Genomic DNA, 13664 nt, shown 5'->3' on the forward strand with positions numbered 1-13664 from the left:
GGACCAATATTTAGAGGCTAAAGCTTGGGACAATTAAGTTGTCTCTAGTTTGAATCAAGATCGATTTGCAAAGGAGGCCATGAGCCAATTCTAAACATATAGGCAACTACTACTTTCGAAATTATTTCTTATTTTGATTCCATCGCTTTTTTTTAGAACCATGAAGTTGAGGTTGTTGCAATGTCCTTCGGGAGGCATACAAGGCTGTGGATCTCGGTTACCTCTTATTTATTGGAGCTTTCTGGAGTATTATGACCCAATTTATCAATTATTCTGGTTGCTCATTGTGATATTTTTATTTTCTAATTTTGTTGGATATAATTATATAAGATGTGTATGGTCTATCTATTTTATCAAAAAAAAGATAATTTAGTATCTTTGAACTCAAAATTAAGATATCATAACTTGATAGTTAGATTGGCATGGGCTAGCCCTTAGACAAATCAAATCTACTCGTCCTTAGCTATATATCGTACTATCACTCTATGGATCATGGTAAGAGTATTTATAGTGGAACCTATTATTTGCAAATTACGTACATCGTGGTATTACTATGGTGTTTGCTCCCTCGTGAGAGACACGATCACAAGTCTGCAACTAGATCGAGTAACCGCACAAGTGTACCACCGATGTCAGATTATTGGAAAGAAAGATAAGAGCAAGGGATAGTAGCATGGGTTCATGTTCTTTGATCTCCAGGATTTTCATTACCATAATGCCAACTCCTGAGAAGAGAATAAGGTAAGATTCAACTGGAGCTATGAGTCTACTTTATTACTATTGGTAAATAAGAGTTCTATTAGATTAAGAATAAAGATAAAAATAAGTGGTTGTTTGATTGGGAGCATGTGCTTTTCTTTCATTATATCATCTTATTTATACAACATAGTTAATAATATGATAACCGCCCACTCCCAGTGACCGTTGCCCAAGTTCAACATCCTCTTACCATGGGAACTATATCTTTCATTCCCTTGCCACATATTGTTAACCACCAGTCCCATAACACTTTTAATAGCTGACTATTGTGCGACAATCCTTCATGTTAGGCCAATGGATGATGATCTTTTATTCGGCATGGTTGATCGGGCCGAATCAGTTCGCCCAACCTCTTAATCTGATAGTTGTCTGACTCAGCCTGTTAGTTGCCGTGTCTAGACCATTTAGCCAGTCAACTCCTTGAATCAAATAATATTAAAGCTTCAAGTCTCATTCGGCTCAACTTAAAGCTTGGAATTTTCCCTTTAAATCTCGTCCTCGAAGCACCACGTGTACAATGCTCCTCGAGTGTACGGTGCAAGCACATGACGCATGGAAGGTTGTGATGAGTCCAACAACTCCAACCCTAGTGGTGGGATCCAACCATCCAAATGGGGATAATTTGGATGCTCCTGCAAGAACCGACAGATTGAGACCAAGCACATGGTACGCCATCCACCGACCTACTCACCATACAGTGCTTCGCTCCGTATAAATCTCTGAAAGCGACAGCGTCTTTTTAATTCATTTATATTATCTAAATTCGTGGCAAGTTTCCGAGCAGTGGCAATCCTCGTAATTTCATTCCCAAAATCAGGTCCATCACCTGTATGCGAGATTCAGATCTCGTGTAGTTGAGGCAACGTGGACGGGTGATATTAGTTCCGCAGAAAAGTTTTCGTACGCTCATTTGCAGGGGAAGTTGCGTCTCTTTCCGTTTTGGTCCCAAAGGGGGGTGGTGGAATGCGTGCACTGGTTCTCCGAATGCTTAAATCCGACTGCGAGTCATTTCAGATCCGTGGTTGGTTCCGAGTCTGAAGCTCTCGCTTTCCCCTCTGAAGAAGACGAAACGCTGCTCAAAACCGTACCTCTGACTCCCCAAAAGAATTTGCAAAAATTTCTGAACAAATCCTCCATCTTCTCTCGATTGCCTCTTTGATCGATCCATCTCGCCCTGCCGATTGGGCTGGCTTTTTCCGCTAAGATTTTGACCGCTTCAACGAGGATTTCCGTCCTGGAAATGGTGATCTTGGCTTGTTTCCGATCGAATCCCAAGGATTCAACCACGGCGGAGGATATCAGCGTCTTTGCGAGCATTCTCCTTTTCTTCCGATAAACCGGTGGGTTGAGCTTGGTATTTAGTCTGTTTTCATGTTTCTTTTTCTGTTTTTGGGGTAATCTTATGGTTTTGTGCACGATCTGTGGTTTTAGGTCTTCTTTTATGGGGTTTGTTTGAAGAGGAGGAGAAAAGGTGCTGTGATTTGGATTTGCTTGTTATTGTTGGTAATCAGTGTTTAGCTCGAGGTGTGTCCCAAATCCGCCGTGGTTTACCCTCGGATCTAGACTAGAAACGCGATTTTGCGAGGTATGTCGTCAGATCCTTAGATTTTGATCTTTTGAGCTCTGATGGAGTTGCTTTCCCTATAGATTGGTGCTATTTATTTCTGTTTCCCATGTTGACTTTTGCGTTCCTTTTACTTTCTTAGGTTTTGCTGTAGCTGATCGCAAGATCACTGGATTTGATTCGGGAAAAAAAAAAAATCCCCCCCCTCTGGATCTTGTTAGAGGTTTTGGGGTTTTGAGATGGAGACACTGGTTGTTGTTGCTCAGCATCGGAATCAGTATTACAGCAGTGGCAAGTCTCAGATCTCCGATAGGTTCGGTGCTTCTCCTTCCAGAGGCTTCCAAGGGATCAATTGCCGGACTTTCCAGTCCGATGCCGGTATTCTGCCACCGCCACTCTCGTTTTCGAGCCCCCCCGAGCCGAGATCGCCGTGCTTTTACTCGGAACCACCCAAACAAAGTAGAAGAAGCAAACCCATTCCGATAAGTCCTTCACCATTTCCAAAAGGAGCAAGCCTCCATGATGAACTCTCTTACGCTGAGCTCTGGGCAGGGCCAGCTTACTCAAATTCACCCCCTCCGAGTTCTCTACCCATCCCAAAATTTTCCCTTCGCCAGAAACGAAGCATCTCTCTTGAATTGCCAGGTCCTCCATCTGAAATCACTCTCCATCCGTTGTCCAAGTCGGCACCTTCTTCTCCCACCAGAAAATCTGGTTCATCTGACGATGACTTCTTTCTCAGCACCACCGCAGCTACGGAGAATTTGAGACGGATTCTCCATTTGGATATCGCTGATGACTGAATCTGATGGAGGACTTGGGGGTTTCTGTAAATATCTGCTGATGTTGGCTTTCGTTGTTTGTTTACTTTTATAGGGTAGTGAATAACTTTCTGGATAGTGTCTTTAGAGGAAGATAATTTAGAATTCTCTTGTTGGAGATGAAGAAAAGTGAGGCTGTCTATGGCAGTAATCAAATATGATTTGGCATTTGGGAAGGTAGGCGTTGGAGGAAGGCTGGGAAGAAGTAGAGTGGTGATGAGTTCAGTTACTGGTTGGATTATGAAGCTAATCGGATTTATTGGGACTGAATGGCTAAGCACTACTCTTACTTCAGTGCTGCCTGTTTTCTGGGTGTTCTTTGTTCTCTGGGTTGACTCTTTTAGCTCTCTCTCTGGACTAGTTATAGTATCTGGTTAGGTAAGTTCAATTTAGATGCTGTCCTTTGCTCTTTTAATAGGTATGCTGTATATGCTTTAGGTTCTGGGCTACAAATTACATATATTAAGTTGTGTCTTTAGGTTATCTGCTTCTCTGTTCTGGAAGAGCCTGCATTCTCTAGAGATATTGCACTTGTCTGTTCAACATTTGAACTTTGGATCTTTTCTCTACTTTTGTTTGTCTAACTTCTGACTTACTCTGGTCCTTTGGAGTTCGCCTTATCACTTCTTCTGGTTTTTTGGAGGAAGAAGTTGGGAGGAGAACTAGGAGGACAACTCCTCCTCTATCCCTTCTGTCACTTGTTTGTCTATCTCAATGCGTGCAGGTTTAAGGTGTTGTTTGTTTAGCATGTTATCTGTATGTGTTAAGTTCCACTTGGTTGTCTTATCTTTAGTGTTGGGTGCCGAGTCTGGTAGTAGAGTCTTACATATGATGTAAGTTGTCAACAAGTTCAAAAGTTGTTTAGTGAAGCATAGCGTACATGAAGAAGTAGATGAATGGTATCCATTGGAGGCATCTGAACTGGTGATCTGCAACAAGGTACTCATGCCCTGAAATTTTTTATCTTATGTTCTTCCAAAGCTGAGTTCTTTGTGTTGTATTTTGGTGCATGCTCTAATTTTCCTTCTCTCCATGTCTGCTATATTTGGAACAGTTATATTTTGGTATGGCGTTCAGGAGCTTGCTGACATCTCTACAGATGGTTTATTCAGCACAGATGTTTTAATTCGTCAAAGCTGGTTTCTTTCTGTAAGCGCCAGCACTCCACAACTAGCTTCTGTGTGATGTAAAATGTTGTCTCGGAGTCGTTATGACCCGGTCGGTAAAGACGTGTTGGCTGTCGAGTAGAAAACTGGGGCAAAGACATGAGTCGCTTATTCTATGTAGTATTTCACTTTGGTTAGTAGTGCTTATCATATTATATCAGTATTTCTATAAAACTTCATGATTTGGTAATATAAATATTTGCTGCATCTTGTTTGATCAGTGATTTCATGTCTAGTTCTATGACTTAACATTGTTGCATTCACATATTTGTTGAGAGAAAGTAGATATGAAGTATGTTTAATGGAAGATCTGCCCAATGGCAGTAGTTTACTCCTGCCAGGTACGTGCGCGCGCAAAACGCTGATCCTTTCAATATTTATTTATTTGTTAATTAATTATTAATTTATTTATTATAATATTATCTCTTTTTTTGTTTTAGCGAGCCACGTGTCAGTGTCTTACGCATATGTTATTAAAGTGGGACTGTGGAGCCTTCTAGATATTTTAGGTCTGGCGATTGTGATGCGAGTTCCTTTTGTTAATCGGCTTTGGTCTCGCACTTTAAAAATCAAAATAGATTTATGGATTTGGATGCGTTTAGATCGCCTTTTGTAATTATTGTGATTGTAATCGTTCAGGGTTTTGGTTGGTGTCTATGTGTTGTTTGGTGTGAACGAAAGGTGGGGAAAAAAAAAAATGCTTGTTACCTTTTTTTTTTTTTTTTGGGTAAAGATTATGCCTGTGAGCGTGACTGGTGGTGTCTTATTTGTCGTTGGACAACTTTAGTAAATGGTCTTGGCTTGAGTGTCCTCGTTGATGCGTTATTAGCGCACGGAATCTTCCACCTGTTGGAAGATGGTAGGAACAGTGTGTTTGACTCTTTATGAAAGCTATAAAAGCTTTACCATAGTGTGTTAAGTTTGTGCAAGATATTGAGGAAAATAGACATATTTGATGTGAAAAAAGAACTGAAGTTAATGTCTAATGCTGGAGACAAAGACATCATGTAATTGATCATATATATGATCTGTTGACGTTTTCTTCAAATAAATCTCACGGTATGTTACTGTAGCTTGATGCATCCGTTTGAAATTTCAAAGTATATATTGTTCACCAGAACAGAGCGTCCTTGTATCTGAATGTCTCAGGTTTTACTCATTCACTCCTTTTTTTAAAAAAAGAAAGAAGATGCCCACTCCTTTAACCTACTTTTTCTTTGAGGAATTATGTATATGCTACTAAATTTTAAGTATTATATAAACTTCTTTTCTTTGTTCTTTTTGAAAAAAGTATCATATAATCTAAGTTTGTTAATGTCCATGACGTTTTTCATATTTGGTAGGGCAAATGTCGAGGACGTCCTCAAAAGAAACAGTATCGTTGATTCATCCATGTTGTGTTGCTTCTACCGTTCGCTTGGCCACATGGAAAGCTGGTACCAAATTTGCGTCACTGGCTCACGTGGGACATAATATACCCCATGCCCCATTTAGAGGTTGTTTCTGGTATCGTTCTTTTAAGGCATGGACTTTCTAACATATAAAGAACTGGTCTGGATGGTTTAGGTTGATGGATAAGATCCCAAAGACAAACTGTCATAATATCACATCGATACCCAGAATCATGCTCGAGAGACAGATTCATGTGGAGCAATCAATCTTATAAAATGCTCTTCATATGTTGTAGAGAGGCATTACGATCACAGTAAAGTTAGCAATCTAAACTTTCCGATTAAAATAGACACCGAAAAAGAGGCTGGAGCAGCACTATTTAATCATGCCAAATGTAACTTCCATGCGTCAAGAAATCATGATCGATGCTATTCTGTGTATTATGGTTCCAGCATGATGTATTGCTATGTTATGAATAGTGGTTAAATTAGCCGAAGCTAAGAATAGGGGAGAGGAAAAATGGAAAGAGACGAGAGAGTGAAGTAGTGTGGGCACGGTTCTATTGCTTATTTTTGGATCTCTTTGTTACCTTTGTGCACACAGGAGTAGACTGTTAGGATAAGAAATTCGTCTACTAAACTATAAATCAGTTGTTGGTCATGGGTGTCAATTGTAGATTTTGTCTGCGTTCTACAAGTCGTTGGAAGATAGAAGCAAATCGATCTTGCCATTGAGATGGCTAGTAGTTTGAGATCAGCATAGCACTAAGGTGCCACCTTGGTATGTATTCGGGATTGTTTGAGTATGTATAAGGTCATAATCTTTCGAAGGGCATTGGCTGACGTCTGGGTTAATTTTTAATGATTGCAGTTATTATTTGCCAGATCAATGTCCATCCGGTGATGAAGTTGGTTGCCGCCTGGGGTCATAGACTTGCTACCATTTCTCCTTGTGCTAGAGCTATGATATGGTTTAGATTATTTTGATCCCAAGCTGAGGTACTCTAGTCAGTAAAAAAATGGCTCACTCAGATGACTCGCACCCCAACGATTCTCTTCAATAAAATTTTAAGTTTATGAGTCTCATTACAACCTACTTGTGTTTTTGAAGTGCAACAGGACAATTAAAAGGGAACAACAACTATATCTCACAAGGGATGAGATTACACAGCCAGAACACTTTGAAGTAGCTGGTTAAGTTGGGTGTTTGAAGCTTCTCACTTCTGGACGGTGGTGATAAAAGCCAGGGAAAGCATTGGGCAGCAGCAGCCTCCAAGGCTTATGCTTCAGCTCCTTCACCAACTTTGAGATTCTCAGTGTCAACACCTCCCATGTAGCTGGAATCAAACCTGAGCCCTCAAAAAAAGCATTTCTTCTGTACTCCAAAACCCAAGTGTCAGCATCCAATTGCACTGCTGCCAAGCTCCACTTCTTGTAACTCCATGAGCTGCTCTTGATTGTTCCTGGATTAGAAATGAGCTTTCCTTCTGACCACTAATAGTGGTAATATGAAAACAAGTTAGAGGAAATACACAAGAATCTTCAGTAACTCTAGGCATACACAAATAAACCTGGAAGTAGTGGGAGAGGAGAGAGCACTGGATACCTCGGTGATTCTGCCCGAGAGAAGCGTTAGAGATCTTAGATTAAACCCAGTGGTAAGCAGCCCAGAGGTCTTTAGTGGGGTTCCCCAAACACTGACTTCTTCTGCTATGGATTTGTACAACACACACCTCCAGTGGAAGAACAGCTGACCTTCCTGAAATTCATTTTTTTTCATTTAACCTTAATTACAACAACAACACATATAATTTCAAATAAGCTATTCTCAGGAAAAAAATCATATAGTTTTGAGGAAAAAGCAGATGCAATGGAAGATAGATATGATGGATAAATCTACCAACTTCATCAATGAAAATTTGATGGACAATGGCATATATTATTCTAAAGAAATATGTGACAAGTAGTCCCAAATTTAGAACATCAGAAAGTAATCCTAAACAATTTCCAAACTTTATGAGACAGCATAACTAATACTGTTCCTACATCTTTTTCCTGTCAAGATACTGTTCTTATAGTTCAAAAATTAGAATCTTGGATTAAGCAAGCAAGAATTTTACACTAATGCTTTGTTTGACAGAAGAATTTGACAAAAACAATACAAACCATTTTAATAAAGAAAAAACAGATTCCTTAACTTAGATCCTATATATGATCCACAAAAAAAAAAACAGTTACATAAATTTGTCAGCTACCATTATTTTTGTAAATGAAATATTCTGGATTTGGTAAATCATCAAGAAATTAAACAATAGAACCCTTTTGGTAAATGATCAACTCAAAACCGGCAAAACGGGGAAAAAAACAATTCTTCCATGAATGTCGAACCAGCAGAAAGTTAAGATTAAATCTAATAACTTAGCAGTTTTTTTCTGAAGCTTATCTGTAATATAATATGAGTATAGCACAATTCAACTTAAAACCAATATAATTTTTTAAAGAAATCCACAAAAAACTGGAATGAAACTTACCTGCTTCAATTCCCAAAGAGAATCCTCAGAGCTGCAGTTGGAGACTTCCTCACCAACCACCCTCTCAAGCTTCTGCTGCAAAACCCCCAATCCCTCCTTCAAATCTCCCAAGAGAACCCGAGATTCCTCCCCAGCCTTCCTTACCAACTCGGCCGTCAGTTTAGGACCATAACCTCTCAAAACTACAGCTGAAAATCCCGAATTGACCAACCACAAGAAGCACAGACCAGCAAGAATTCTCCATACCCTGTCCCCAAGAACCCGAGATCTCTCCTCTTCGATGACTGCCTTCTTCGACGGCCTAGATTTTATGGTGGATTGGATCGGTGGGGTCACTGGGATGGTGAGGGTGGAGCCGGTTTCGGAGGTTGCTGGAGGTGTCTCGGAGTCGGACAGCGGCAGGGTTCCCTTGGGAACGGGTTTTTTGGCAGAGAGCTTGGTGGCAGATGGGATGAGATCGAGGGTGGCGTTGATGCTTGCGAGGCAGATCTCGCAGTGGCAGTTGGTGACCTTCCGGCAGCCGGGGAAGTAGCAGCTGTCCCCCCGGCCCTCCGACCGGCCTCGGATGGTGGCCGATCTTGCCTTCGGCGATGAGGCTGAGGCTGGAGTCAAGTCCACACTGTTCTTCATCTCTCCTTTCCTTTCTTCTCTCTGTCCTCCTCCTTTCTCTTGCAATCTCTCTCTCTCTCTCTCTCTCTCTCTCTATAGCATATACAATGTGCTCTGTTGTTCAGAAGAAGGGAAGGGAGAGGGGTTTGAAATTTAAATTCTACAACGGTCAACAGAGAAGGGATGACATACGCTTGCGGCGAGGGAAAATCAACCACGTGGCAGGATGGATCTGGGCTATTATTGCGGTAAATTAGATCCGAAAGGCCGAAGGACTGCTTGCCATCGGTAACCATGGGAAAGAATAGGTGCTTCTTCTGACCTTGTTTGATATTTCCAGTGTTTATTTGCTTATGTATTAATATATTTAGAAAAACTAAATTCTTTTTTTTTTTTATGATTAAAACTGAATCGTAGTTGATAAATAATACTTTATTATGTGTAAAATGACTTAATCACGTGACGCTTTCGTTTTGTCACCATTATTATTTTTGAATAATGACTACAAAATCCAATTTTAATGGTTATTGTTTTAGTAAATATCTGAGGCTGGACTAGGCAAGAAATGTTATTATTTTAGGGTGCGTTTGGTTAGTTATAATTTTTTTTTAATTTTTAAAAAATAAAAATAAAAATAATATTTGGTAACATCATGAAATAGAAAAGCAAAAAGTAAAAATCAAAAAAATTAAAATAATTACTTTATATGTAAAATAAAATTTTTTGCTTTCCAAAACTTATTTTTTTATTTTTTTTTGCTTTCGCACATCTAAAACGCTAAATCAAAAAATAAAGAGTCCAAACTTTTCTCTCTCGTCAAGCTCTTCACCTCTCCACCCCCTTCTCTCTTCTTTTCTGAATCTTTCTCCCTCGTCGAGCTCTTGACCTGCTATTTTCAAATATTATTTTTTGCTTCATAGCAATGTAGTTACCAAATATACTTTTTACTTTTTTACTTTTACTTAATAACAAAAATAAAAAAAATAAAAAATATTTTTTAAAATCAAAAATAAAAAATGTAACCAAACGCGCCCTTAGTAAAAAATGGTTTTGGACTTTGGAGGGTCCATTATCTAGGAATATTAGTATTGTCGAAGCCCTGGTAAAAATATCATAATATTCTTCATATCTCCACTTTTTTAAACGTACTAAGTGAATCATGCAGTTAAAAATATTTAGATTATAAACAAATTAATGACTGCTTAATCATCGCTGTTTGAAGATTCCTTCTCCAAACTAGGGGTTTTTAGGGTGAAATATATGATGTGGTGTAGGGACTTTCTTATGGTTCTTCAATAAATATTTCTAATAAAGAGCTGGATATTTTCTATAGTCCTAAGTTCTATGCCACATTATTCTATCAAAATGGATGAATAAATAAATAAAATCTTAATGCATTGGTTTATTTCATGTTTTTCATTTGAATCAAGATGCCAGGCCTTTGTATTGATATCTTGGCCCTTATTATCTTAGATGATGCACATTGATATATTTTTGATAATCCTAGCAACATGGTTGGACAATATTGGCTGAGTCTTTCTAACAAGTCTTTTATAATTTTACTTTTTGTATGCATTAGAAGTTTAACACATTTCCCTAATATAATAGCTAATTACTGGTTTACTATTTTGATCGAGGTTCCAACATTTCAGCTTCTATAATTCCTATTGTAATTCCTATTTACCCAATCTGGTGAAATTTCCTTTCTTGATTGGGGATTGGGATAGACCGAGACTATCTTGTTCTTGACTACGCACTGGGAAGGCCAAGATAACTTGTTTCAAAAATCTTGGTTTATTTGCAATATATGCATCAGTATAAATTCTAAATTTATGATTAATAACTTGATCAAGTCATATAGATCAATTTGAAAGCAAGTGTGATATTTTTTATAAATTTGTAACATTAAATATGTATGGAAAATCTAATTATTGTTAGCACAAGTTATATAATTAGAAAGAGGATAATCAGTGAAAAAGCAACTTAACTTTTATTATAAGATTGTTGGTTTAGATATCACACGAATGGCTGTCCTAAGATATTTGGTCAAGGGTAGGGTTCATTTAACATAACTTCCAAAATGTAGCATCTTCAAATCCATATGAATGAGGTTTCTTCTTTCCTTGGTTGTGTGTTGTATCCAAGAACAAAAGAAGGTGAAAAAAGATGACAAGGGAAAAATAGCAATACTTGAATATTAACATACTTGGCCAAATTGAGCATGTATATGATTTAGGTTAGTTTTGGTTAGAGGCTAACCTAGAATAGATCCAATTCTAATTGGTTCTTGATTTTCAAAACTAGAACTGAGCTGATCAATTTAGGAACCGGCCCATTTGACTCGATCAAAAAATTGAGTTGGTTTAGATAGGTAATACACTTTTGCTTGAAAAAGTGAACATTAATTTGATATAACAAAATAAATTGATAATAGAAGTTAAATTACTGAAAGAAATATATACTTAAAGGCATCTTACAATATTAAAATTTAAAAAATAAAATATAGAATATAACATGCTACAAATTATAATAGCAGAAAAACTATAATCTATTCAAATATAGATAGTTAAAGTAAATCAATAGAAAAGAATCTAGAAAAATCAGCCATTTATCATATAATATATAATTATTATATATTAACTTTTCATATATGTATATATGTGCATTTATGGATTAGCTTGGTCGAGGTTTAGGTTATCCGATCTTATGACCTAAATCTGATCCAATCTAATTGGGTTTTTAAAAATTAGAGTCTGATCTATGCAATCCTATTATTAACCGAATGGTTTGGTTCTTGGGTCGATCGAAATCCATATTTACCCGTAGAAGGAATGCAAGATATCTTAAAAATATAAAGGTACATCTTCCAACATCTTAAATGAGGTGGTACATTTTCATACAAAGAGTAGCTTTGGGGTTGGGGAAAATTCATAGGTTTTCTTGGCCTGGACCATATTTGGCAAAAAGCAACTCTTTCTGTTGTTCATTTTTTAATAAGATTGCTTAATTTTGGGTCTATTTCAGCTATAGACATCGAAGATGGAGAATTGCTTTCTTTGTAGAAGTACTCTTTTAGCACTTCCATGTCCACTTCACTTTAATCCCATGTCAAACAAATCTAATGTCCCACCATCATGTTACCGTTAATTATACTTATAGTCTCGGAGCAATTAGCTAAAAATGGTGCCTACTATTTGTGCTTTAGAAAGTAAGCAAGATGTGCTTCAATCAGCCCATCAAGAAGATTACTTCGAATGATAATGCAATTCAACAAAATTTTGCATATATCCACATACGAAAAGAGATAGTCAACTATAACCATATAGAAATCACAAAAAAATGGATAATGCAATAACCTTTCACCAAAACTTAGGTCTCGAAATAAATCACATTACCCTACTCCTAATGTCCTCCTCTTTACCTTTGGACCATGTCAAGCCCTTGCAAACCCATCTCTCATATAACTCCACTATAAGCTTTTGCATATATCTATTTTGGTTCTATGCTTCCTGATACCATTGTTAAATTGCCATCTACACGATTCGACGAATGCAGATGGGTATGTATTCTTGATACCCATGGATGTGGGAGGTTAAAAGATACGTGTTCTTCGATCTTTTGCAGTCAATTATAAACACCTAGGAATCTTAGAAAGGTTGCAAGGAAGATTTTGATTGCGTCATAGGTTTAAATATGTGTATTGAAATCGCTATGTGGTTGGTTACCTTTGAAGATGTATTAATTTGCATCAAAATGGTCTTTATCTTGATAATATTTGCCCACTATATATTTGCATAAAGAAAGCATTTGCTCACCTATTTTTTGAGTGCAGGTATACTACAAGAGTTTGACAAGAAATGGAAACTTGAATGGGGTTTGAATTTCTAATACCTAATTCGTAGACTTGAGCAGATTGGCTCTCCGAGCCTGTACAGGATAAGAATATACGAACTGTTTATTTGCTTCTATGTTGCGGCAAAGTTGAAAGAGTGGGAACTTAATAATCTTTGATGGTCAGGAGATACAAGCAGTGGTTACTGTAACGAAGCTGAATCCTTAATGGATTTGATGGCATGCCCCTCTTGTTGGCTGGCTAAGGCCAATACAGATGGTTCCTATGGCCCTGCCTCTAGTAAAGATGGGGCTGGTTTTATTATTAGATCTCATACTGGTTCTCTTCTGTTTGTGGAGGGTTGTGCAGTTAGGAAGGCTCTTCAATCAGTCCTTATAAGTAATATGCAACAGATCGTTGTCGAGAGTGATTCATTCGCCTTGATCTCTATCCTGAGAAGGGAAGAGATGTGCATGTCTTTCATGAATAAGATATATATATAACATATATTCAGGGAGGCAAATGATGTTATGGATGGCATGGCATTTGGCCTTGGCATTTGGGTTTAAGTTTGCATTTAGAGTCAAGATCTATGCTAACATTGATGCTCAAGTATTTTGTATTTCAGAGTCATTCATTATTGGTTGGTAAAGCTTGAGATTGTTGATCTTTGGCATGAGAATTGTGATTGCTGCATGTACAACATGATGATATAGGAAGGTTATCTTTCAGGGTACGAGTAGATTAATAATCATCAGTTTGGATTTTCTCATACAAAAATAAAGGGGGTGGGAAGGATCATCAATTTGGAGGTTGAGAAATTTAAGACATCAACCATCTAGAAGTTTAGATTATGCATCCAAGCATTGTCCTATCAAAACAATGTCAGCCATAGCAGATTTTCATGTCCCCAAGTCCATGTCAGTCCTCCAAAAACTGGAACCAAATTCCACTTCTAAAGATTGCCCCACCTTAGAGCCTATATAGACCT

The 13664-nt window shown here is 37.8% G+C and overlaps 2 protein-coding genes across 2 annotated transcripts; one reads left to right on the forward strand and one right to left on the reverse strand.

The window, feature by feature from the left end:
* Positions 1-1761: 1761 nt before the first annotated feature.
* LOC105053362 (uncharacterized) lies at positions 1762-4530 on the forward strand. Its single transcript, XM_010934467.4, has 4 exons — positions 1762-2099; positions 2191-2344; positions 2466-4083; positions 4199-4530. Exon 3 carries the CDS (start codon positions 2563-2565, stop codon positions 3124-3126), a length of 564 nt encoding a protein of 187 aa, XP_010932769.1. The 5' UTR covers positions 1762-2099; positions 2191-2344; positions 2466-2562; the 3' UTR covers positions 3127-4083; positions 4199-4530.
* A 2222-nt stretch (positions 4531-6752) lies between these two features.
* LOC105053365 (uncharacterized) lies at positions 6753-9245 on the reverse strand. Its single transcript, XM_010934469.4, has 3 exons — positions 8233-9245; positions 7308-7460; positions 6753-7195 (listed from the first exon to the last, which is right to left on the reverse strand). Exons 1-3 carry the CDS (start codon positions 8860-8862, stop codon positions 6896-6898), a joined length of 1083 nt encoding a protein of 360 aa, XP_010932771.1. The 5' UTR covers positions 8863-9245; the 3' UTR covers positions 6753-6895.
* Positions 9246-13664: the final 4419 nt, after the last annotated feature.

This window comes from Elaeis guineensis, chromosome 10, assembly GCF_000442705.2.
Source record: "Elaeis guineensis isolate ETL-2024a chromosome 10, EG11, whole genome shotgun sequence".
NCBI lineage: Eukaryota > Viridiplantae > Streptophyta > Magnoliopsida > Arecales > Arecaceae > Elaeis > Elaeis guineensis.

Bases quoted from the DNA above. Each gene is read 5' to 3' on its own strand.
- LOC105053362 (XM_010934467.4), top strand. From the start codon at position 2,563: ATGGAGACACTGGTTGTTGTTGCTCAGCATCGGAATCAGTATTACAGC.
- LOC105053365 (XM_010934469.4), bottom strand. From the start codon at position 8,862: ATGAAGAACAGTGTGGACTTGACTCCAGCCTCAGCCTCATCGCCGAAG. The intron at 7,461-8,232 runs GTAAGTTTCATT...AATGAATTTCAG, and splicing joins CTCTTTGGGAATTGAAGCAG to GAAGGTCAGCTGTTCTTCCA. The intron at 7,196-7,307 runs GTATCCAGTGCT...TACCACTATTAG, and splicing joins TCTCGGGCAGAATCACCGAG to TGGTCAGAAGGAAAGCTCAT.